The sequence below is a fragment of the Vanessa atalanta genome, chromosome 5, assembly GCF_905147765.1.
Source record: "Vanessa atalanta chromosome 5, ilVanAtal1.2, whole genome shotgun sequence".
NCBI classification, from domain to species: Eukaryota; Metazoa; Arthropoda; class Insecta; order Lepidoptera; family Nymphalidae; genus Vanessa; species Vanessa atalanta.
This window is the reverse complement of record NC_061875.1, coordinates 11,734,424-11,760,365: the sequence shown is the minus strand read 5'-3', so window position 1 is coordinate 11,760,365 and position 25,942 is coordinate 11,734,424. Positions and strand designations below refer to the sequence as shown.

General features: G+C 36.0%; 1 protein-coding gene across 1 annotated transcript in view; it reads right to left on the bottom strand.

Moving 5' to 3' along the window:
* Nucleotides 1-2,117: 2,117 nt before the first annotated feature.
* Nucleotides 2,118-25,942, bottom strand: part of LOC125064410 (glutamate synthase [NADH], amyloplastic) — a 39,843-nt gene continuing 16,018 nt past the window's right edge. The window contains exons 4-43 of the mRNA XM_047671401.1: nucleotides 18,792-18,961; nucleotides 17,440-17,525; nucleotides 17,001-17,123; nucleotides 16,803-16,912; nucleotides 16,616-16,713; nucleotides 16,223-16,474; nucleotides 15,956-16,077; nucleotides 15,364-15,486; nucleotides 14,635-14,798; nucleotides 14,305-14,433; nucleotides 14,010-14,166; nucleotides 13,247-13,424; nucleotides 12,432-12,536; nucleotides 11,864-12,127; nucleotides 11,675-11,762; nucleotides 11,228-11,347; nucleotides 10,731-10,858; nucleotides 9,995-10,119; nucleotides 9,768-9,912; nucleotides 9,344-9,552; nucleotides 9,057-9,202; nucleotides 8,577-8,686; nucleotides 8,295-8,428; nucleotides 7,994-8,179; nucleotides 7,750-7,898; nucleotides 7,320-7,456; nucleotides 6,928-7,054; nucleotides 6,622-6,770; nucleotides 6,332-6,473; nucleotides 5,987-6,220; nucleotides 5,413-5,678; nucleotides 4,937-5,073; nucleotides 4,688-4,771; nucleotides 4,391-4,581; nucleotides 3,975-4,187; nucleotides 3,523-3,648; nucleotides 3,122-3,210; nucleotides 2,832-3,002; nucleotides 2,623-2,709; nucleotides 2,118-2,360 (exon numbers count right to left, since the gene is read on the bottom strand). Coding sequence (XP_047527357.1) covers nucleotides 2,230-2,360; nucleotides 2,623-2,709; nucleotides 2,832-3,002; nucleotides 3,122-3,210; nucleotides 3,523-3,648; nucleotides 3,975-4,187; nucleotides 4,391-4,581; nucleotides 4,688-4,771; nucleotides 4,937-5,073; nucleotides 5,413-5,678; nucleotides 5,987-6,220; nucleotides 6,332-6,473; nucleotides 6,622-6,770; nucleotides 6,928-7,054; nucleotides 7,320-7,456; nucleotides 7,750-7,898; nucleotides 7,994-8,179; nucleotides 8,295-8,428; nucleotides 8,577-8,686; nucleotides 9,057-9,202; nucleotides 9,344-9,552; nucleotides 9,768-9,912; nucleotides 9,995-10,119; nucleotides 10,731-10,858; nucleotides 11,228-11,347; nucleotides 11,675-11,762; nucleotides 11,864-12,127; nucleotides 12,432-12,536; nucleotides 13,247-13,424; nucleotides 14,010-14,166; nucleotides 14,305-14,433; nucleotides 14,635-14,798; nucleotides 15,364-15,486; nucleotides 15,956-16,077; nucleotides 16,223-16,474; nucleotides 16,616-16,713; nucleotides 16,803-16,912; nucleotides 17,001-17,123; nucleotides 17,440-17,525; nucleotides 18,792-18,961 — 5,905 coding nt within the window. The 3' untranslated portion in view covers nucleotides 2,118-2,229. The remainder of the gene's footprint in view (nucleotides 2,361-2,622; nucleotides 2,710-2,831; nucleotides 3,003-3,121; nucleotides 3,211-3,522; nucleotides 3,649-3,974; nucleotides 4,188-4,390; nucleotides 4,582-4,687; nucleotides 4,772-4,936; nucleotides 5,074-5,412; nucleotides 5,679-5,986; nucleotides 6,221-6,331; nucleotides 6,474-6,621; nucleotides 6,771-6,927; nucleotides 7,055-7,319; nucleotides 7,457-7,749; nucleotides 7,899-7,993; nucleotides 8,180-8,294; nucleotides 8,429-8,576; nucleotides 8,687-9,056; nucleotides 9,203-9,343; nucleotides 9,553-9,767; nucleotides 9,913-9,994; nucleotides 10,120-10,730; nucleotides 10,859-11,227; nucleotides 11,348-11,674; nucleotides 11,763-11,863; nucleotides 12,128-12,431; nucleotides 12,537-13,246; nucleotides 13,425-14,009; nucleotides 14,167-14,304; nucleotides 14,434-14,634; nucleotides 14,799-15,363; nucleotides 15,487-15,955; nucleotides 16,078-16,222; nucleotides 16,475-16,615; nucleotides 16,714-16,802; nucleotides 16,913-17,000; nucleotides 17,124-17,439; nucleotides 17,526-18,791; nucleotides 18,962-25,942) is intronic.

Genomic DNA, 25,942 nt, shown 5'->3' with positions numbered 1-25,942 from the left:
TGAACATGAAAATATTGTATAAAAATAAGCAAATAATTTATTTTAAGTTCTGTTGTAATATTCAATCTCATAATTATACAGGTTTTATATGCACCGTAAAACTGAGATAGCTTTATAAATGTTTGAGGAAAACATATTATCTCTAATATATTTTTCTATGACGATAATATATATGTAGATATAGTATATAACACTCGATGTATTTTTATCAATTATCGTTTTGACATAAAATATTTATACTATACCTTTTGATAAAATAATATGAATTATTTTAATACTAAACTAAAAGCAAACTTAGGATTCATTGTACGTTTATTTATAAAATTATAAATTAACTTAGTAATTATTCATTAAAAGGTTACTAGAACTCTTCAAGTGCCAATTTCAATACAATAATAACAAAAATAGAATTCGATACGACAAACCGTATATAACCTTGCTATTAAACTCGAAAAAATATGTTAATGATTATTTTATTATTAGAAAAGTCAATAGTAATAGGATTCTTATTTTAAATAACACTTGAAGGTTTAAATAAATAGATCACGTAGGAACTTTTCAAGTGTAACGATACACGTTACAAGTTACAAATCAGCTAAAAAAAATAATATAAATCACAGTTACATAATAATTAATTCCACTTCGATTCATTATATTTTAATTTGTTCATAACATAAAAAAGTTACAAAGTTTATTCTGTTCAATAAATTCTATATAAAGAATAATTGTACAGTTTGGACATTGTTATTGTTTTGATCAACTGTTAACAATTAATTTAATTTAGTGTCCTTGGCATCTTAATCCATGTTTCGTTTTGACACATATCCTTAATAAATTAGCTTACTTTATAACATAAATAGTTGAAAACATTGATTCTGACGAAATACCGAACGTTCATTGGACGTCCGTCTTTGTCGACTTCGTTCGACCAATGACCATTCAGATTAAAGCAAAAATTTGTTAATCTAACTTTTATCAGCGTTTCTGAAACTGGATGTGTGTATGTGCAAAAACAGGTATATTTGGTAGTGACATGACGCGACGCACTCTCAAGATCCAGACTCAAGCGTGACAAATTAAAAAGAGTTGAATTTATAATTGTAACACAATTCATAAAAAGCAGAAAAAAATTATACCAATTTACTATCACTCATTTTTATATGAAAGTATATTTTATGAATTACTGTTAATATAATTTGTTTAATTGATAACGTTTCAATCATTCCTTCAAAGACATTTCGGATATATGATATCTTATCTAAAATCAAAATGTCCTAAAACGGAATGTTTTTATTATAAATATAAAAATAATAATCAAATAATTTCTACTATTAATTATATTTTAATAATATATTTATGAATAAAATTAATCGGTAAGAAAATTCCATAATTAGTTACCAATATATGGTGGTGAATAATATTTTTACGTATATAACAACACTGACGTAACTTTTTTTTAATTGTGAAATTATTAACATTTTTAACAGTTTTATATTTGAAATATGTATGAGAAAATATGTAAACGTTCATCTTAATAATATTGAGGTTTTATATTTGTAGCATGTTTCACTTAATATCGAGGATAGAATAAAAGTCGTCGTACTAATCATAAAATTTTTTTTCAATTTCGGCAAATTTAACAAGATATTTCAAACTCAATATTTTCGCAACTGGTAACAAATAACTGAAAATATTTAATTACAATAAAATTAGGTGTATTTTAAATGAAAGTAAAGGTTAACCTAGCCTGATAAGCTTATATAGGTACCATAGGAATAGAAATACAATTTTTTGATTAGACCGACGATATAAAAAGCTCATTCATTAAACAAAAATATTTTTGAAAACCTAGTTCACATATAATGTTATTATTAGAATGTAAACAAATATTTAAAACTGATATTTAGATATTTTTCTTCTAATTATTACTACTCTTGACAAGGACTTTAACAAGATTAGAACTATTACTGTACTATTATTACTTTTATTATAAATATAGTATTTCAAATGTAATTGTACATATTATAAAAGATTCTTTCAAAATATCTTTAAAGGCAATGTTATTATTGTATGTGGATGAATATAAATTTTAAATCAAACAAATAAAGTTATATCGTTAACCTAATAACATTGATTTAAATTTTAAACTATTTCAATTTAGTTTAAAAAGGAATTTGAAACTTATATTTATACATATATATGTCAAATCCCAGGTCGGCCGATGATTATTTAATTGTTGGAAATAACTCCGCCGGGACCTGGAAGGTAGGACTTGCCTGACAGATATATATCCACGGCTCTGGCAGCCTGTCGGCCTTCCGATATGGCCCATACGACTAAAGACTGACCACGACGACAATCTGAAAACGTTTGTGTTTATATAACTATAACATCACTTGTTTCATACAAAATGTGGTCATTAAGTCGTGATTAAAAAATACATTCAACATTTATGCAATTTATACAAATTCTGAACGAAGTGATTCAAATTATTTAATAATTCCTTCATAAAGGATTTATTAAATAATTTTCTATATGCAATTGAAAAGTGCAAACATTAAATGCACATATTAAGTGGAAAAGTTAGTAATATTTTATGTCATTAACTACGTATTGCCATACCTCCTGCAGCAAATACGTTGCTCATGGGAGTCTTGTAGATGTTGTCCTTCGATGTTTCGAAGTTGCTTCGCGCGTCAAGTGGGAGATCTGCGAGCATATGTTACTTAAATAGTAATCGAGTTATAATTTGACATCAAAATGGAACCATTTCACCGGTCAAGAGCTCGAGTGATCCGTGAGCGGGACAGACTAGGGCAGGCTAGGCGTACCGAGCTGCGAGGCGACGTAGCGCTCCGGGCCGAGGAAGCCCATGGCGAGCAGCACGAGGTCGGCGGCGAACACGCGGCGCTCGGCGGGCAGCTCGCGCATGTCCCAGCGCCCGCCCGCGCCGCGCGCCCACTCCACCTGCGCCGCCGACACGCCGCACACGTTGCCCGCGCCTCGCGAACGGAAAGGCATATAATTAGTCTACCTAACCTAACCTAACCGGGGCCTCCAGGCGACGTTTACACTATATAGGTGAGCGATTCATTTTAGTAAAAAATATATCTATATATACCGTCATCGAGGAATTCCTTAGTCAGAGTGGAGAATTTCCTTGGGTCGTTGCCGAACTTGACCTTCACTTCTTCGTGACCGTAATCGACCCTGTTGTACCGAAATAAATTATGAAATATCTCATTTAATAATATATTGTCATCACACACGGGTCAAAATAAATCATAATCATTAGACATTCAGTGTTGGGAACGAACACGTACGTAACACGTTTTCGTTTAAACTAAGTAATTAATATATCTGATATTAAATTTTAACCTCCCAAATTAATCGATCAATTTTACTTTAGTTATAAAATCATTAAATTACATGTATTTTTATTACAAATATAGTTATTACAAATTGTATGTTACACTCTGTAAAAATGTCTTTTCTTTTTTATATAATAAATAAAGCAAATACCTGAACACTCTGGGCCACTGTGGCCACGGATTGTCTTGTCCTCTGGTTTTCTTGGGCTCGGGGAGAATCTCGAATGTCGTGATGGACTTAGCACCTTGCCGAAGCGCTGTCGCTATACAGTCACACCTATTAGTAAAAAATATGTTTCCTGATTAATAGTGTTGCCATTTGTCAACATTGTAATAAAACTGGAGTCGATTATGTTAATACTAAGAAGTAAATATCATCATAAAATATAGACATCATATAACAAAAACTCTTCCTTAAGCTTATTCTTAAACGTTATAATGACCAAATACAAAAACAAAAAAAACTAATTGGGAAGAGCAGAATATTAAAATGGGATACTTCTGTGTGCTATAGTTCCAATAATTTCGCCTAATATAAAATATCTTAGCAGGCTAGTGCTCGTGTCGGTCACGTGACGGGCCGAGCCCGAGCGCCGTACGCACCCGGTGTCGCCGCCGCCGATGATGAGCACGTCCTTGTCCTTGGCGGAGAGCACGGGCGCGTCCTTGGCGGGGTGGCCGGGCGCGGGGCCGGCCTGGCGCTTCTGCCAGCCCTCGAGGAACTCCATGGCGAAGTGGATGCCGCCCAGCTGCCGACCCTTCAGCGGCAGGTCGCGCGGCCACGTCGCGCCCATGCAGAGGACTAGAGCGTCGTATCTGGACACGGAATCGGGTCTTTAGTAGTACCAAATTAAATATATTTGAAAAAATAACATGGAGCACAACACAACAATTTAATTTCGCATTGTCGTCACTTAAAAAAATATTGCTGGTTAAATAATCTTAGTATGCTGCCGCTAATTAAGCCCCATTAAAATTTAATTCTTAAACGGAACATGCATAATAATAATGTATCTCACTCGTTAGCCAACTCGGCTGCAGAAATATCTTTTCCAACATCGATGTTACATTTGAACGAAATGCCCTCAGCAGTCATCAGCTTGATCCTTCGACCCACGACTTCCTTGCTCAGCTTCATACTCGGAATTCCGTATTGCAGCAAACCACCGGGACGATCGTTACGTTCGAATACTGTCACCGTGTATCCAGCCTGTACACAAAAAGAAAGTTAATGTTTACTTGTAAAAATATATCGGTGTCCGTCCACGTTTAGAATTTGCCATCCGTAAAGACTAGTCGCTAGTTTATGTTAATACCTTATTTAATTGATGAGCGCAAGCCAACCCTGCCGGGCCCGAACCGACGATAGCGACAGTTTTTCCGTTGCGATGCTCTGGAATCTGTTAAAAATATATATTCATCAAATCCTTTATTCATACAATAATAGTTTGACAATCACATTTAAATACTTTTATATAAGCAATACACATGGTGACAGAAAGTATTTACAATCGCAGTTTAAACACATTTGGCTAGGCAGGCCCTAGGTTAGAGTGTGGTCGTACCTCGGGACTGATCCAGCCACTCTCGAAGGCGTGGTCGATGATAGCGCACTCGATGTTCTTGATGGTGACGGGCGGCTCGGAGATGCCGAGCACGCACGCGCCCTCGCACGGCGCCGGGCACACGCGCCCCGTGAACTCTGGGGATTAAGTCATTCGTTTTGTGAGAAACTTCAATTTACACATCGTTGCCTAGGAGGTAGACATAATTAGTACTTTTTTTTTAGTGATTATAAATTTGACGGCCTCTTTGTAAGAACCGTCCACTTACACTATTGTCGTTTACTAAAAATAGTAGGTGCAACGAGCTTTTTAAAAATCCACAAAAAAAGTGCGTTTCCGCATGCGACGAAGCAAATGTATATAATTTTATTTGACGTTTATGTGGTATCGAACCTTAAAATTTTCAGACAAAAGCTATTTATAATCTTTTCGTGAGTGGCCCTCAGAGTCAAGATACTCGAGGACGTGAAACGAACCGGGGAAGTTGTTGGTCTGCAGCAGCATGGCGAGCGCCTGCCGCCAGTCGGCGCGGTACACCAGGTCGTTCCACTTGGGGATGATGTTGCCGAGCGGGCAGCCGTGCGCGCCCTGGCAGAAGGGCACGCCGCACTCCATGCAGCGCGCCGCCTGCACGCGCAGCCCGCGCCGCACGCCCGACAGGTTGTAGATCTCGTCCCAGTCGTTCAGCCGCTTCTCCGCCGGCCGGTACAGCGACGTCTCGCGCGGGTACTTGATGAAGCCCCTGCGCGTTACGACGGCTTTTAAAATCTCACAAACGTGCCCGCTAGTTGACGCCTTGCATATTGGAACATCGTGCTTTATGGTTGTTGAAAGAATTTATAATTATATAAAAAAAATATATAAAAAAAACAAGAAAAAAAAAGTTCTGAGTAAAATAGAAATATTGTTTTACTTTTAAAATAATGGTGTATCAACGAAGTACATAGTATAGGCGCCACGCACATACAACGGAGCAGAATGCAGCAGTTGGTCTCACTTCAGTCTATAATTTGGTAATTGAACAACAAAAGAACTGAAAACCTGTCTTACCTGGTCTTATCCAAAATCTTTTCGAGGTTTTTCTTATCCAACTCTACATTCCGAACTGCTTCCTCGATGTCTACGACGCCATTCTCATCGTGCTTGCCATTACTCTCGAGTTTCGGCGTGGCTTGCTTAAGAGCTATCTGTTTGAGAGCTCGCTGGTACTCGTAAGGGAATACCTTGACGAACATTTTGGCTGGTTCTGGCCAGTTTTCGAGAAGACTCTTCGCAATTATCGAGCTTAAAAAGAATTATAGATTTATAGATGTATTATTAACTAATATAATTTATTATATTATGGATAGTGACCAATACAAAATAAAAACCATTATTTTAATATTCTATTCTTACCCAGTATATTCTACAAATTCTTCCAACAGTTTTTGCACTTCATCCAAATCCTCCTTTTTCTCTAACGGCAACAGCTCTACCATTTCAGGGTTGCACTTACTCTTGAATGAGCCGTCGATATCGTACACGTAAGCGACACCACCTGGAGAAAAGTGACGAATAAAGATCGATAAGTTGAATCGTGAAAATAATAATAAATATATTAGAAATTAAAAGCTTCTCAGCAAGAACTGAGATCGCAGGTTCGATGAATATTTATTGATAGAAGCCGTCGAGGAGTGTCCACTCACCGCTCATGCCGGCGGCGAAGTTCCTGCCGACGAGGCCGAGCACGAGCACGACGCCGGCCGTCATGTACTCGCACGCGTGGTCGCCCGCGCCCTCCGCCACCGCCACGCAGCCCGAGTTGCGCACGCAGAACCGCTCCGACGCGATGCCCCTGCACCCCAATGGGCTCCCGTATTAGACACTCCCTCGTAATATTGTCAACATATGATGATATAATATTACCTTTAGTAAAACAAAAATACTACAAAGAATTATTAAATTAGTAGCAGAGTAAAGTGTATGTATTTTTTTCGTTTGCAAAAACATACCTGAAGTAAGCTCTTCCAGAGGTAGCCCCGTAAAGACATACATTGCCCACGATCACATTTAAGTGTGACTCGAATGGTGAATTCTTAGGTGGATAAATTATGACCTTGCCCCCGGAGAGACCCTTTCCTGAAACAAGACGTGTACTTTAATTGGTATATTTAAATTTTTTTTATAAACTTTCTCCCATTCACATAATATTATATTGAAAGCAACTATGAATAGCCTCGCTGTTCTATTGGCTAATAAGACTGCAGACACTGAGTCAGATATTGAGTCGAGAATTTCTAGATGATAGTCTTTTTAATGTTAAATTCTTCTCTCATAGTTAGGGAACAGACATAACAACAGTTATTAATATAATGTGTAATTTCATTCAAAACGGTCAACTCACCGACATAATCATTGGCGTCGCCTTCGAGGGTAACTGTGATTCCCTTCGAGAGGAAAGCGCAAAAGCTCTGACCCGCAGAGCCAGTCAGTGAAATATTTATTGATGTACCGTCAGGCAAGCCACCCTCGCCAAATTTCCTATAACATAGATAAATAATTTGCAAAAGATAAATAACCTTTTCAGCCTTTAATTAAGTTTGTCGTCATTTATAAACTAGAAAATAATTTAAACATGTTAGTCAATTGGCCTTGTATTTGACCATAGTGGTCTGAACCAGGAACATTTTACTGCCATATTAAATATTTTTTTAATATAAAATCAAAACGTTTTCAATAAGAATCTAGACAGCGCGGTAGCGTGTCGGGCAAGTATTTTATTATTAAGTATTACACTAAAATGAATGAAGATGAATATATATTTTAAATCTTACATAGCAATATGGTAAGAAAGCGTAGATGTAAAGGCGCGGTCTTCGTTCGTGATTTTCATGGCAATGTCAATTTTCTGCTGAGTGCCATCCAGTATACCGCTGCACTGCTGGATTATCTGGTTATCTAGACGTTTCTCTAATTGGAAGTCCTGCGAATAGCATATGATCAAAGAATCAGCGTCTCGACAATGATAATTATATAATAACACAGGTTTAATGCACAGCAGGGCCCGGGAGGTCGTACCTGCGGCTTGGAGCCCCCGACGATGTTGACGCCGGGCCGCATGTGCAGCGCGTTCTTGAGTATGAGCCCGAGGTTGAGCAGGCGCGCCTTGGGGTTGTCGTTGCGCTCGCGCACCTTGAGCAGGTCGGTGCGGCCCACCAGCTCGCCGAAGCGCCGCACGCCCACCTCCGACATGTGCACGCGCACCTGCACCGAGCGGTATACATTTTTCATTTCATTAATTTATTTTATTCTATAACATGGTTTGGTAACATAATCATCGATGTCCTTTTAAGTTAAAATCAGTTTTAAATGTACCGACCTCTTCCGCTAACATGAACAGATAATTGATGACGTGTTCCGGCTTGCCGGCGAACTTCTTGCGAAGAACGGGGTCTTGCGTCGCAATGCCCACGGGACACGTGTTCAGGTGACACTTTCTCATCATTGTACAACCTAAAAAAACGTTAAATTCTTATAAGAAAAAGTATTAACATTAAAACAACTTACAGATTAAAATCAAATAAGCAAATAGAAAAGAAAATCCATATCTAATTATATCAACTTAAATTTATTAGCTGATTAAAAAAAATATAAAACATACCTAATGCAATGAGGGGCGCAGTACTAAAGCCGAACTCGTCCGCACCGAGCAGCGCCGCCACCATCACATCGAAACCAGTTCGAATCTGTCCATCCGCTTGAACCACGACTCTGTAGACAAGGAGATATATTTCCATGAAACATGGCCTTTAAAACCGGATAAGGAGACAATTATAACTGGCGACTTCCCGGTCCCGGTAATCAAAATATACTGGTGAATCAAAGATTTTACTGTTCTGTCCTTTAAAGCTATCTTGAGTTTACAAAAATTAAGTCTTCATGATTTGTTTAAAGTAATAAATAAGTGTATTTGCTCCGTCTTTTAATCAAAAAATATTGATATAATTTGTTCACACCTTGTCAACAAATTATATTATAATTTATTCAATAAGGTTTGCTAAAGCTCTATGAATTGTTATAATAAGATAACAATTTCAATTTATATATTTCAATATAATATGCATATACAGCAGTAGCTCACCGTGACCGCAGGTCGTTGAGCACGAGCACCTGGTGCGTCTCGGCCACGCCCAGCTCCCACGGCAGCCCCGCGCTCTTGATGCCGGTCCACGAGCTGGCGCCCGTGCCGCCGTCGTGCCCCGAGATCACGATGTGCTCCGCCTTGCCCTGGAGTTATAATACTATAATACTAACGTGCTAATACGAACTGATCCAGACTTCACTCATAACAAACTAAACTGTACGTACATCTGAAATATTATATTATATAGTGAGTAGAAATAAAATAATAAGAAACGCCAGGCGTACCTTGGCGACGCCCGAGGCGACGACGCCGACGCCGACCTCGGAGACGAGCTTGACGGAGATGCGCGCGCGCGGGTTGGCGCACTTCAGGTCGTAGATGAGCTCGGCCAGGTCCTCGATGGAGTAGATGTCGTGGTGCGGCGGCGGGGAGATCAGCCCCACGCCCGCCACGGAGCACCGCGTCTTCGCTATTTCCTCCGTCACCTTGTAGCCTGTGACGATCGCCATCGACGTTATATAGGACCATCAAATCCTCAAATGATATTCTCATTTGTCATAAATGATTTGAAATATTAAAAACATGTTACAAAAATATTAAATAAGCTCATACACGCGGTGAGGATGACCACATTTTTACCTTCACTTTTATAAATATATTTTTTCTTCAATTAACAACAGAATATCAAATAATAGTATAATAACTGACCGGGTAATTCTCCGCCCTCCCCGGGTTTGGCTCCCTGCGCCATCTTGATTTGTAAGTCATCAGCGTGCGCTAAATAGGACGCGGTCACTCCGAACCGTCCGGATGCCACTTGCTTTATGGCCGAACGCTTGTTGAATTCAGGATCCTGTTGAGTTGAATTGATATCATAAATTAAATTTCTTTATTTGTTAAGGTCCTTCTTTTTTAATAAAAAAATATTGACGAACCTGGTTGAGATACCGATCGGCGTTTTCTCCGCCCTCTCCGGTATTAGATTTTCCACCCACGCGGTTCATGGCGACCGCGAGCGTTGTGTGCGCCTCCAGAGATATTGAGCCGAACGACATAGCACCTGAATTATCAAACAATTTTCAATGAAATTTATGGTACAATATCAAAATGCCCATAAATCCAATTAATTAAGTACATTTAGCATGATAGGTTGCTATTAAATGTGTGGCTCAAAGGTTTAACATAATTATTGCATATAAATTAAAAAAATATTTTTAATATCTGGAGAAAGCTAAATTCGCATGTCTATTTTATAGGCTGTTGTTCGTACTAGTATATTAATTTATTTTGTAGTGAAACACAATTAAAAAATTGCCCATTGTCTATAGATTTGGATAATTTGAACAGCCAATATCAAAATGTTATTGTTAAAGACATTCATCTGACTATCCGTTTTGCAATAACTGATTTTTTATTATTTGATTTTTATTCAATATCGCGTAAAAGACAATAAATATCCAATAAAACTAAAATATTATCCGATATGCTTTACTTTTTTACTAATCTAATAGTTAAAAATTGTTACTACGAGTGTACCTTAAATATAGACTAGAAAAATATTTTTTAGATAAAATACAGTCATAGTTCAGCTACTTATGGAATAAACAAATATCAGCCTAATTAAATTTAGCCGGTGACAGCGGAAACACATATGACATAAGGCGTGCGAACCGGTGGCAAACCGCTTGACGATCTCCGCGGCGGGCTCGATCTCGGCCAGCGGCAGCGGCTCGTCCAGCTTCACGAGCTCCAGCTGCCCGCGCAGCGTGCACGCGCGCACCGACTCCAGCGCGCTCTCCCTGCGCACACGGGGCGGTCATTGCTTGGTACGTACATACTCTTAAATATTCATCTTAGTACTGTTTTAATTACAAATAGATATATAAGTTTGAAGCTAACTTCTCCCGTACGTCATATACGTTAGATATGAAATGTCAAACTATATATGAAGTATTACCAGCACAGATATGTAAGGTGAATGATAATAAGAGGAAAACTGAGTAATCGAAAGTTATGTGTATAAGTATATAAGTATTAGCCAGATGAATAAAAACTTAATTGGATAGATTCAAAATAAACGGGATAGGGAAGGAGAAGGTTATAATCAGGAATAAATCTGAAACGGCTCGTGCTACTGTAGACGTAAGCGCGGCGTGCGGAGGAGTCACCTGAAGCGGTCGTAGGCGGAGGCGCTGTTGCCGACGGCGGCCTCCTGCAGGTTGGCGATGGACAGCGGGTCGTTGATGTGCTTCTCCCCGCCCGCGCGCCAGTGGTAGTTGCCCGGGTTCCTGCACACCACTAGCGATCACTACCTCGATCGTCGACACGACTAATTACATTATTTTAATAAGAACAACTATTTTTTTTATAAATAGCAGAACCAAACAGCAATAGTAGGATTGTATTGTTAGGCACAAGGGCCATGAGAGTGGTGACCACTTATTTGGTCACATTATGTGGCCTGTTTGACACCATTACGGGTAAAATAATTAAATATTAAAAAAAAAATTACATACATAGAAATAAAAATCTAGGAATCATAATCGCATTTAACGGCTTATTTAAAAGGGCTGTAATTGTATTCATTTACATATTTATATATATCATGATCATACCTCAAGACAAGCATATCGCGACAGTCACCGTAAGTCAATGCGTGCCTGTCAAACGTTTCCTGAGACATAATCTCAAAATTAACGCCACCTGAAAATAAAGACAATTTGAAAATTTCCATCAAGTTTAGAAAAAAAACACCGATTTTTATTTTTAATGCATTATGGATTACGATCTATGTTTCCCCTTACCGATCCTCGATTGCGTGCCGCGGAAGCACTTGTCGATGACCTCTTCACTGAGTCCGACTGCCTCGAAAATCTGTGCGCTCTTGTAGGATTGCAGCATGCTGATCCCCATCTTGGCCATTACCTTGGCGAGGCCGGTCTCGATGGCTTTTTGGTATGCCAAGTATATTTCATTGTCGGATAGGTTCTGATCGATCAGGTTGTCGTTGCGCAGAGAAAAAGCTAGCTCGAAAGCCAGGTAGGGACAGATAGCATCAGCCCCGTAGCCTGATACATAGAAATATTATGACACGTAAATGCACATCATTGTTTGGTTTTTCATTCTTATTTTTTGATATCGTATGTTTAAATAAAGCCATTGATCCCATACACATATGGATATAAGACATTATCATATAATTTCATCATTAGCATATAATCAATTCATACACTTTTGCTTGAAATACAATTTCGTTAAATTTATTATTTTAAATAAAATCACCAATTATTTTGTAAAAAAAAAAATATATTTTTAAAGTAATTGTTTTAGAAGAACGCATATGAAATTGAAACAAAAGGTATAAGTACTTACCAAGTAAAACGCACATGTGGTGTACCTCTCGAGCTTCCGCAGTTTCCACTATGATTCCCACTTTCATGCGTTGACGCGTTTCGATCAAGTGATGGTGGACGGCGCCTATAAATAATATGGTACGGTAAGAAATGAGTAATTTATATTTTTTTTATTTATGGAGATTTTATTAGGGTAATTATATTTTGTATTTGTTACAGTGTAACATATAGTGTAATAAAACTTTAGGGATCAGAATAATTAGTATAATTATAATTATTTAATAATTATAATTATTATAATTATTTAATATATACAGTGTAACATATAGAGTGTAATAAAACTTTAGGGATCAGAATAATTAGTATAATTATAATTATTTAATAATTATAATTATTATAATTATTTAATATATACAGTGTAACATATAGAGTGTAATAAAACTTTAGGGATCAGAATAATTAGTATAATTATAATTATTTAATAATTATAATAATTATAATTATTTAATATATACAGTGTAACATATAGAGTGTAATAAAACTTTAGGGATCAGAATAATTAGTATAATTATAATTATTTAATATATACAGTGTAACATATAGAGTGTAATAAAACTTTAGGGATCAGAATAATTAGTATAATTACAATAATTTAATAATTATAATTAGCTGGGCGAAGGTAACTACGATCTTAATACGAACTACAGACTTATTGGTATTAAATGGATTGAGTCTGGTATTTCGTAGAAGCGCTCAGTGCCGAGACAAATGGTTTCCGTCTACCTGATGACGTCGGTTTATTGTGGTGTTTGGATAAAAATGAGGCAATATTACCGAGCGCCAGCAGCGAGCTGACGGGCACGCGCGCGGGCCCGGCGGCGCGGTCGGACAGCACGAGCAGCTGGCAGCCCGCCGCCGCCGCCGCGTGCGCCGCGTGCGCGATGTGCGTCAGCGCCGGCTCCAGCCCGTGCGGCCCGTCGCCGATGTCGAACGTGCAGTCCAGCACCCGCGTCTGCCGAGTGCAACCCGCGAGCCTTTAGTGCGCTCCTTGCCCGATGTCCGGTAGGATAACGTACCGGAAAATATATTCAATTTACCATCTGATATTTTTTTTTTGAGACAAAATTAATCAATGAAACTTATTGGTCATTAAAATAATACTTTTTGTATGGAGACGCCTGGATTTATGTTCTAGTTCCAACAAAGGACTGATTCAATTAAAAAGAGCAATTATGCGAGTATCTTGCCGCTGCTTTCCGGAACGGTGGTAGAATATTGGTGGTTAAATATTGACGATTCATAAATTCTTAATAATAAAGTTTACTTGAATATAATACATTTCTTCATTAAACGAGAGAACTAGTTTCTTCCAGGATTTGCAAACTTTTAGATTTTTGTAAATTTTTACTATGGGTAACAATTTGTCTGAAAATTATAAAGTACTTTATCGACGAGAAACGATAATAGGAATTGTAATCTAAATTTAGAAAACCATTATTATATTGTAAAATTAAACGTCGTAGCTTATAAAAACGGTACATCCGTTTCTATAAATCGTGGACCAAAAGAGGTATATCGTATATTTTAATTACACTACCTTCCATCCTCGATGGGAAGTCCGCTTTAGAGCCTCGAGGTCAGGTAGGGAGAGTATGGGTTGGGGTAGAAATATGCGATGTACGAAATCAGCGCTCGGCTGCAGGATGTTGGCGGTGGGGCCGATCGGACACAGCAGGGACATCACTATCTTCTCGCTGGAATAGGAACAGACACGTTAACTTACTGCCACAGATTAGTCATTATGTGCGTGATTATAAGATTTACCATTACCATACTGGCTATATTTCAAAAAAATTATGTGCTTTATAAAAAATATTGTAATGAATAGTTACCGAAAAGGATCGATAGGCGGGTTGGTCACTTGCGCGAACAGCTGCTTGAAGTATTCGTAGGGGAGCGGCTGGAAGCGCGACAGACACGCCAGCGGCGCGTCGTTGCCCATGCTGCCCAGGGCCTCCTTCCTGCACACGTACATTTTACATCAGCCTACCACCACCACTGATAGCACACTTACACTTTTTGTTTTTACTAAAATTATAAAATTAAAAATAGTTGTCAGAAATTAATGAGTGATACCAACCGACACTATTTAAAGGAGAAAAAGGTAAATATTAAGGGTTTCCTATTCTCATTAAGAACATTTATTTTCGCGGTGCACTTACTTGTTCTGTATCATAGGTAGCAACAACATGTTGATGGATTCAATGGTGTATCCGAACAGGCCCAGCCGCTTGTCGCCGAGCCCGGAGATGGCACTGTGATCGTATCCGTTGCTTTGGACGTCCACTTGAGGGGAGATTGACTTGTGGATATCCTCCATCGTTATCTGCAAATAATAACGTATTTTTAGTTTAAGTTGAAATAAGTTGCTTTCGCTTTTTATTTTGTATTAAATAACAGAAACAAAAAAAAAACAGGAAATATTGTCAACTTCATTACTTTTGTAACCAACATAGAAAAACTTGTAACATGAATAGTACTTTTATAAAAATGCGACGGTATCTGCTTGGTTTAATTGATCTGTGTTCTGGTAAAGTTAACGTCTATTTAAAATGTATATAATATACTTAATATATAATTCATACATATATAACTCACCATCTACAAATATAGATATATATTCCAACATATAGTGCAGCATGGAAAAGAGATGATAATATTTAGCTTATCACTCTACGGGAAGGAGTTTTGAATATAGGTATTTCTTCTTTAACTTTGGTGAACATATGTAATTTTTTATGCTTATTGTCTCTGAGTTCTAGTTAAATACTCAGTTCATTATAATTAGTTAGAAGTTCAAAAATCCCTAGAATGACAGGTGTTGAGTATTTACCAGAAAACTATGTATATACAGGATGGTTTTCTGTAAATTATATAAACATAAAAGGCACCTGTTCCTGCAGCCACTGCGAGTGCGGGCGGCTTTGCGCGATCTTTAACTTAAGCTCCACGTCTTCGATGATTTTCTTCTCTTGCGTATCGACTAGTAACATTCTTCCGGGCTTTAGACGACTCTGTAAAAAGGAAAGTTATGGTAAGAAGGAAACGTAGACATTGTATCCGTAAAAGGAACGGAAAGGAATATGTGTTATATTTTTAGAGATTGATTAAATTGCTTAATAGTACTTAGTCATGAATAAAAAAGCCACGACGTCCCAATGGAATCAAAGAACTCATGATCAAATTTACTTCAGGCGCAAGGACCACAGCGCTTTTCGTGTGCTTAATTTACGTATATAATTCATCTAGTTCTCGGTCGTGAGTAAAACTGCATGTGTTGAATGAAATTCTATTATAGAATATTGACATTAGATTACAATAGAGTATTGACATTAAGGAGCAGTTGCTTTTTTACTAATAACCCATTGATATGTAAATATTTGGTATACACCAAATTTATGATATGATATATTATGGTATAAATGTAATTCTAATAGCACCCCAACAGTATCAAATATTGTATAATATAATATCTTTGCTAACCTTTAATATAACTTTTTCTGGGTCGACATCATAAACCCCAACTTCGGACGCCATCACAAGTATATTCTCATTTGTTACATAGAAACGAGATGGTCTCAAACCATTTCTATCTAATATGGCACCTGTAAGAAAATTTAATAATTAATTTAATATTCTCATTTCAATTCATTTCATAAATATAGCAAGGAATACAGAAGGCTGTATTTACAGAAATCTTATTGTAATCTATAAAAAAACAGATAGGAGGATAGCATGTGTTGTACTTACCGATATATCTTCCATCAGTAAATGAAACTAGAGCAGGTCCATCCCAGGGTTCCATAGCACACGACGCCCACTGATAATAGTCTCTCTTTTCTTTTGGCATTGTAGGATCATTGTGCCAAGCTTCAGGTACCATCGTCATCACCGCTTCCGGCAGCGTCCTATTTCCGCAATGTAGCAAGAATTCGAGAACACAATCTGCTGAGCCGGAATCGGATAGATTCGGTTCCACAACTGGGTATAGCTTCTTCAGATCTGAAATAAAATGTTAATCTATTATTATAAAATTTTTAATTTTTTGTTTACCATACATACGTATATTATTGTTACTATTTCTTTTAAAATGATTTAATATTAACATTGAAAGTTATGAGAGTAAATATAAGGCAAACATACCATCACCAAATAACTCGCTCTTCATGACACCTTCGCGAGCTTTCATCAGGTTCACGTTACCTCGTAATGTATTTATTTCGCCATTGTGGGCAAGCACTCTGTAAAAAAAAATACATTCATGTATGTAGGTATTATTGATAATGTAACGGTATTAAAAAACGATTACTAAATTATTTATATAGTCTACCTCAAAGGATGCGCACGTTCCCAGCTTGGGAAGGTGTTGGTGGAAAAGCGCGTATGAACTAACGCTAGGTATGTAGTAAAGGCAGGGTTTGTCAGATCCTTGAAGTATTCCTGTGATAACAAATAAAAATAAATTAGTATATTTTCCTGGATATTTCATAAATATTTTCATAGGCCTTATTTTACTTGATTTACATACCCATAATTGGTTTGAAGTGAGAAGTCCTTTATAAACAATAGTCTTCAGAGACAAACTGCAGATGTAGAAGCGAGCCCCTGGCACCACTAGCTCGTGGGACGCGCGTTTACGCAGCACGAATATCTGTGAACACCATAAAATACCATTCCACACACTATCCAAAGCGCGATACGCGAAAGGAAAGGGCAATGTATATAGGGTATGTTTTAATTTACGTTTGCAACGTCGAGCGTCGATCCGCCGAGCCCGTCCGCGTCACAACGATCTGAAAAAAATGCTTCAAGAGTGCTTTGGGTCCTAGTGAAAACATATGAAGGAGTTTGAAATCGCAATATCACTTCACGATTGCGAGTTCATACTCGAATCATTTCTACACGTTGTAGTAATGTCTAATCGTCTAATCCGGATAAACGGGTCTCGCTTCCATGTTCAATCTTACCTGGCGTGCAAGTTGGTTTTCGTCGCTGATATCTCCGGTAACAAACACTTGACGCATATATGGCTCCGAGTTACGAGCCACTTGACCTGAAAGCGAGCCAAATAAGGCCATTACTGACTGATCCATTTGTCTTCCCTAATATAAACCTTAATCTAAAAGGGTATCCTAAAATGACAGTATGAAAGGTTTTATTATACATTGCGCTCTGATGGTAATAATGAAAATGGGTAATTGTATGTGTTACTTTGAAATATAATACACAATAAATTTCATAAATGCTTTGTAAGTATTCGTAAAATAAAATGCATCATTTTAATTTCAACTCAAAGATACTAATCTACTTTTATGAAACAGCATTTATGAACACGGTTTATTGATAGTTTACGAACTTTACCATCGAAGCGTAAAACAGAAACTAAACTTGAGATTCTAAAATAAAGTTTAATTGTAGTTTTTAATAAATCACACGAAGTACATTATCTCAAGTTGTTCAAAAATCATTATTTCACAGTACGGACTACACTTAACAAAAACAAAAATATAACTTTCATTTAATAAAATAAAATAAATATTAAGCATGTGTACGTTCCGAGCCATGAAATTCCGAACAAGTCAGCTCAATAAGAAAGAAACTATAATTCAATTCATTTGCACTTACATACAACCTTATGTACATAAGTACATATGAATCATTTATCTACCAAATAAAGATATCATGCTAGATAAACTCACAATATCATACAACAAAATCTAAAATAAACAGTAATTGGTAGTGAGTTATAGATCTCATGTGAGTTTCTCAAGCAAAAATCTTTAGATTTTTAAATTAAACAAACCGTATGGTCAAGCATCGCAAGACCGCTCGGCCGCGTTAACGACCCAACCGACTTAGGTACTACGTGTACGACCTGGAATGATAGTCGCAAATCGCAAACTGCCGTACAAACACAGCACAAGCTGGACAAATGTTCGATGAAGGTGATCGAAACGTTTGATTGATAAATAAAGTGATATTTTTTTTAGTAAGTTTATAAGAGCTGCTTTCAGTTCAGTATTAATCTTTTTCAATCACTCTAGTTTTTAAGTATTCGATAATTAAGTATTAAGTACATTATTTATATCTGAAAGTAGCCCTTAGCATATTTTTTTCCAAATTAATTTAAGTAACACAAACAAAATATGATGTTTCTACAAAAAAAAAGATTAGAATCTATTGCAGTAAAAATATTTCAATGCAAAATGAACAAATTGATATTTGTAATAATAATAATATCTAGAAGACATTAATCTCCTTTTTATTTAATTTTTTAAACATTTAAAATACAAAATATTTTTAACAAGGTATGACTTACCAATGGTGTTGTTGTTAGTTGGTACCGTCCTCCAACAAATCACACTCAAACCAAGGCTCTCAGCGAGCTCGGTGAACTTCTTCTCAATGTCTTGATGATGTAACTTGTCCAGGAAGAAAATGCCAGTGGCATAATGACCAAACGGTGGCAAGTCGATTTGATGACTGCTCCTGAAATAAAAGTACATAAGTGTATGTAGTACCAAATAGCTAAATATACCATACATGCAGATTGTTAGTATTAAAATTGAACATGTGTTTCGTGATATTGCTGTTTATATAGTTAAATTAAAAAATAAATAAGTTTATTATTTTCATTTGCATTTGGTAAAATAACATTTCTAATTAGATTAATTTCATATTCCGATAAACAAAAAACAAGTTTACGAAGGTATATTTCAATTCTGAAATATTACGATTTCGCAATTACTATGTAAGTAAAAAGTTTTTATTTAAGTAATGTATTTTAGACCTTTTAATCCCACATATTAAATAATTTACAAAACTTTATTTCAGCTGAAATATTACGTATTAAGGTAAAGCAGCGCAGGTCTTCCATACGGATGAAGGTCAAAGTAACATTAGTGAGATGGAAGATGCGCGCGCAGGCCGACGTCACGGCTGAAACCAGCGCACTATTGACCAATGCGAGCGAGCAAAAAGCACCAATGTCGCATCAATCTTCTACATCAGACACAAATTTACACAGTGTTACATGAACGCCGTCAATTGACACCAACTACTTATAAGTTGCTATGTCACGCACAGGTTCGTCTTCAAGGTGACACAGCGCGTAATAGAAAAATGATTACAAAGTCTAGACTAAGAATTAGATTTTGATATAAAAATATAGCCTTTTAAAATTATAACACAAATTTACCGTATTATTGTACGCAATAGTTTACCGTATTAGCTACGCGGCATTATTTGATGGCAAAATATAATATTATCAAGATTTATTTGCAATCTCTATCTATTAAAGTATATATAGCATTTATACATATAAGCATTATTCATAATATCAATAACTTTTATATATACATATCTAACCTCCTTTAGTTACTTGTAATTTGATACAATATATATCTTGCTTGTTAAGAAACGAATGCTTTTTTTATCAATTAGCAGAAATTCTCAAGTGGCATTATTAGGAAAGAGAATTATTTTAAAATTCAATAAAGAAAAAAAATTTAACTCAGCAGTTGCTCGCAATGGAAAAAAACATCGCAGAAGTTATGACGTCAATGGAGATAATGAAAGGTTATTTGTTGTTTTGCCGAGCGAAATTGATCAATCTTCATTTTTGAATTTACATCAAGTAATGGGATTGCATCAATCATATCGTTCATCAGTCCAGCAATGGGATATTACTGCTGAACAACGGCCTCTAATTTCGAGAAGTAGGCTTGTTATGTAACCTCTGCATTAACTCATTATTTAATATATTAAGGTGATATAAGATAATTTCGGTTATTAACCTCGCCGAGACGGAGCGACCTTTATAATATATTTATTAATATTTACCTAAATTGTCATTTTTCACGTCCGTTGATGAATTTTTATGCAGGTTTTACTATAATAATTTACGTACGCCTCTTCTGCTTCTTCATAGTGATAAAACATTAGTATTTAATAATAGTTAAGATATTTTACTATTTCATTACCACTGTTCTTGCAAGTGACATGTACTTATACGGGGCAATGGCCGAAGAAGACTTACGTTTACATCAAATGAATATAGGCTACTGCATCATAGGTTTTAAAAATATAGAAAAAAAAGTAGCTTTTCAGATTGCAATTTTGATCAGTATTTTTAGATGTCTTATTTAATATGTACGTCTTTAATAAACATTTGTGATAATAAATTAATTTTAAAGCATCTTTTTTTAAAGCACAAGCTTACAAATATTACTTAATTTCAATAGATGTTTTTCAAAGTTGCAGGATAACAAAACCACATAAAGTAATATTGGCTTTTTCGATTACTTCATTTTTTCTTACAATCCGACTTTTACTAGCTGTTAAAACGTAAACCCACATTAAATAAATATTAACTCTTATATTATATTTGCCTACCCGCATTATATAAATTCGAATTACATATATTACCCGATTTTAAAATTGAAGGAAAGATTGTAACGTAATTTAAATCAATGTAATAAACATTTTGGTTCCCTTTTTGAACTACTATCAAGACTTTTAGATTTGAAATGATAATATATAATAAAAAGCAATCTTAATAAATAAATTTGTATCAGAATATATTGTTTAGAATATAAATTATAAGTTGACAAGACAGACAAACTACGAACGTCTATTATTATCAGATTCTTATGAATGCGAATATTTGCACGGAAATTGTTAGCGTCTTATCTCAGAGAATACTGCGCAGTCTGCAGTCGTAAATACAAATTGACTAATTTCTTAAGATGCAGTATCTGTAGTGTAATGTTATGATCCATGAACATAATTTTATATATAAATATATTAGTTTTAGTCTTATATTATTATTCATAAAATGGTTCAAAACGCCGCCTATGTAATGTGTAATGTAAAATAATATGAGGTACAACAACCACTCGCTGATCTTTCAACAAAAGATTTAGGGAATTATCTTTACAACCTAAAGTATGGATGTGGATGGTTATAGAGGTAGGGGACGACCCAAGAAACGATGGATGGATTGTGTGAAAGACGATATGGTTAGAAAGAATGTTACTTGTGAGATGACGTCTGACAGAGAAGTATGGAAGAAGAAGACATGCTGCGCCGACCCCAAGTAAAATTTGGATAAGGGCAGGAGGATGATGATGCTTTACAACCTAAAAACGTTTACATAAAATTTACAAATAAACCTTTTATTGTTTCGGCCTATTTAAAATAGTGCAGGCAGTTTGGAACTTGCACATAGCCCAATCACGAAGAGGAATAGATCAGGTACGGTACAAGCACGAATCAGGTTCAAAGTGAGAAATTTTCATTATTCCTTACAATTCCAATGCGACAACCTTGGGAACTAAGCTATAATGTCCCTTGTCAATTTAGTTACACTGGCTCACTCAACATTCTAACCCAAACACAACAATACAAAGCGTTGGTGCTTAGCGGTAGAATTTATGATGAGTTGATGGTACCCAAACGGGCTTGCACGAAGCCCTACCACTAAGTAACCACATAGCAATAGCATATTAAAAAAAAAACTAAATTAAGTATATTGCTATCAGTGTAATATGTGTGGGATAAAAAAGGCAGCGATTCTTTTAGTCTTGTCAATTGTAGTGATTGTGAAGGATATTTCCAAAAAAGATCAACTTTTTGCATACTCATCCGTCAGATAAGCTTTTATTTTAAAGACGATTGTAATTCCAGGTCTACACTTTATTATTGTTAAACATTATGTAATAAACTATTTCCCGTTTAGGAGTTCTTTGTCAATGCGGTTCCCATGCTAGTAGTTATAATACGTTAAATATCTAAAGCCGACTTTACGAGTCTAGTCTTCTATGAGTTCTATGGGCGAAGTACACATTCATTTTTGTCCCAGACTGACAATTGGATGGTATAAAAAGCGTCAAGTTGGCATTCGTTATTTTACATGAAGGGCTTAAATATTTAATTGTTTATAATATAAATGTACTTCAATTGGAATAAAAAAGTGACAACTAAGTTTTTTTTTTGTTCATTTTTGGCGTAGTCCAAATTTCGAACTAGCGATAGTTTTCCGAGTTTCCGAGTTCCAAGTTTCACTTACAAAAATCTTGGGTCTTTGATTTAGTTCAGTTTGTTACCACTTTTTACGCTTTGAGGTTTTCAAATCGTTTTATGAGTATGTCTGTATATACAATATTAGTTTATGCATTTAGTATTGCCATATTCCATATAATATCAAAATTTAAATATTCATCTGATTGTCTACTTTAATTGCAATGCAATTAAAGTAGACAATCAACTCTAAATGCAATGGAGGACATGTTCAAGACGCTGAACTGGAAAGGGCGTGGCATTAACATCAATGGCGAGTACATCTCTCACTTGAGATTCGCAGACGACATCGTCATCATGGCAGAAACGCTGCAGGACCTACAACAGATGCTGAATGAGCTGGCTGATTCTTCTATGCGCATCGGCCTACGGATGAACTTGGATAAAACCAAGGTCATGTTCAATGAACATGTTCTACCGGAACCGATTGCGATACACGGTACCTTCCTCGAAGTTGTTCAAAAATATGTCTACCTCGGGCAGACATTGCGATTAGGTAGAAACAACTTTGAGGATGAGTTGAATAGAAGAATTCAGCTAGGTTGGGCAGCATTTGGGAAGTTACGACGAATCTTCACATCGTCGATCCCACAGTGCCTTAAGACGAAAGTCTTCAACCAGTGCGTCCTACCCGTCATGACATATGGAGCCGAAACGTGGACACTCACGACAAAGCTGGTCCACCGGGTTAAAGTCGCTCAGCGTGCTATGGAAAGGGCTATGCTCGGAGTATCTCTGAGGGATCGCATCAGAAATGAGGTGATCCGTCAGAGAACCAAGGTCATCGACATAGCCCACCGGATTAGTAAACTGAAGTGGCAGTGGGCTGGCCATATTTGTCGTAGAACCGATAACCGTTGGGGAAAACGTGTTCTAGAGTGGAGACCGCGTCTCGGCAAACGTAGTGTAGGACGTCCTCAGGCACGTGACGATTTGCGCAAGACGGCTGGCAGGAGCTGGATGCGAGTTGCCGAAGATAGACCACAGTGGCGTGCATTTGGAGAGGCCTATGTCCAGCAGTGGACGAATGCGGGCTGATGTGTGTGTGTGTGTGTGTGTGTGTATTGATCGACTACTCTCACAATATTGGGCGGATCTGATAATTGATTCTCTACTCCCTAACCCGCATACCAGAGACTGAATTCGGTAAATAACAAATGTACAAATAAGTAAATATAAATAAGATTGCTATATACGTAATAATTTCACATTCTCATAAATAAACTACAGCAATTTCTACCCTATTGATATGATATTGAAAACGTTATCAAAGGAACATACATTAAAATATTTATACAATAGATATAGTTATTAAAATAAACATTTATTATAATTTCCTATCCATGGGAACTTTTGATATATCAAAATGTTTGCATTCCAAATGGTTACTGTTATACGAAATATAATTTCTACTTATAATTAATTTTTAAACAGACCAAGTAAGCATTATAAACTGAACATATTATATTTCTAATAGTAATTATTATACAAGAATCAAAGCTTTAAGAATTATTTTAAATGGAAAGCAAGAGCGTGACAACTGCTTCTGACAAGAGCGTTCGTCTTTAAGTCTGACTACCATCACATGGTAGAGCACATGGTGCTATCTATGTTTACTATGACACGAGGAATGCTTCGCTGGAGAGGTGCCAATATGGCAGACGAATCGGGACATTTACAGCTACCGTACGCGGCGGCCGCTGAACTTAGTGGACGGTAAACGAATTAATAACTTATGAAAACTTGTTTAGACTGATAAGCTACCATTTTATTTAAAACATTAGATGTTGAATTATGACTATATATTTACATATCGAAGTAGTTTATTAATTGCACATTGATAAACGTTAAATAAAATAAAATAAAAAATATAAAAGGTAATTGATATTTTAAGTTCATTGACACTCTATTGTATAGCTAAATATAAACACACAAAAAAAAAACATAAAAAGCCAATAGGAAGAGTATATAAAACTAATTTTAAATATTATATACTTGCATTACAGTAGATTGAAAATATTTTAAGAATATTATTTTAAGGTTGTATATTTTTTATAGCACCATTCAGTTTTCATACACCCACATACCGTTGAGTCGTGGACAGATATAAAGCGCCAGTACTGAAATAGCTGACGATCTTAGCCAAAGGTCAGAGTTGAGTAAAGCAATTCACACAAATAGACACGGTTTGTTTTAATTAACATAAATATTTCTCCATTTTACGTTCACGTGATTTATATAGTTCAAAGATCTCAACGATAAACTGTTAAAATGCCTGCAGTTGACTTATAATAAAAAAAACATGATTAGCGATTTAATAATAATTATACAAAACAATGACGGTAACAAAAAACTAATTACAGAAAAATATAAAAAGCTACATAGCTGCGTCCTTTTTTTAAAACTCCTTAATTTTGAATAAAGCAATACCAATACCTACTTAAAAAAATTTAAAATGACTGATTGACATACGTGTAGCTTAAACAAGATGTCTAACAAAATTCAACTTCTATGAGGTTTTAATAGGGGGAAGAGAATTTTGTTTTGAAACTCGTTATTTTTGATATTAGAAATATGGAAATCGATATCGTTTATATGGAGTTGTCGTTACTTTTGAAAGTTACCAACATGAAAATCGCTATTTAATCTTCTATTTATGAGTAAAATGTCACTTTTGGAAAGCGATTTGGAAATTCATCACCCATGTTTGGCATAGGCTTGAGTTTATGGATAATGGTCAGTCGTTAAAACGTTTACGATAACTTATCCTTTAAGGGGGTGAAAATGAGGAAATTTGAAATTTCTACGGAAGTACCGTACAAATTTTATTCGTGATTTAAGTTCGGGATATGGTACATGTATTTTCATGTCTCGAACTCGTCATATATTCTACCGCCAAACAGCAATACTTGGTAAAGTTGTATTCCGATTTGATGGGTGAGTGAGCTAGTGTTACTACAGATCCAACATAAATAGAATCTTAGTTCCTAAGGATAGGTGCGCATTAGCGATGCAAGGAATGGTTAAAATTCATAATGTCAATGGGTAGTGGTGTCCACTTATCAGATAGACCAGTAATACGTCCGTCATTCTAAGATAAAAAAATAGAATCCCTTGCTAATAGTCATAAGCGAATAGTATTTTTAATAAAAAAGGAATACAATAAGCTTATAGATAATACTAAATAGTATACAACAAAATCACTCTCTGTTTCTGTCTGTATCACCGCTTTTTCCTTCTAAACCACTCAATGGATTATGATACGGTTTTCATTAATAGACAAATTAACAAAAAAACCTTGCGAGGACATTTCGTCTAATAAGTTATTAATTCTTATTCAATAATCCATTTAATATAGATTTAAATCGTCTTCGACAATATAATTATAAC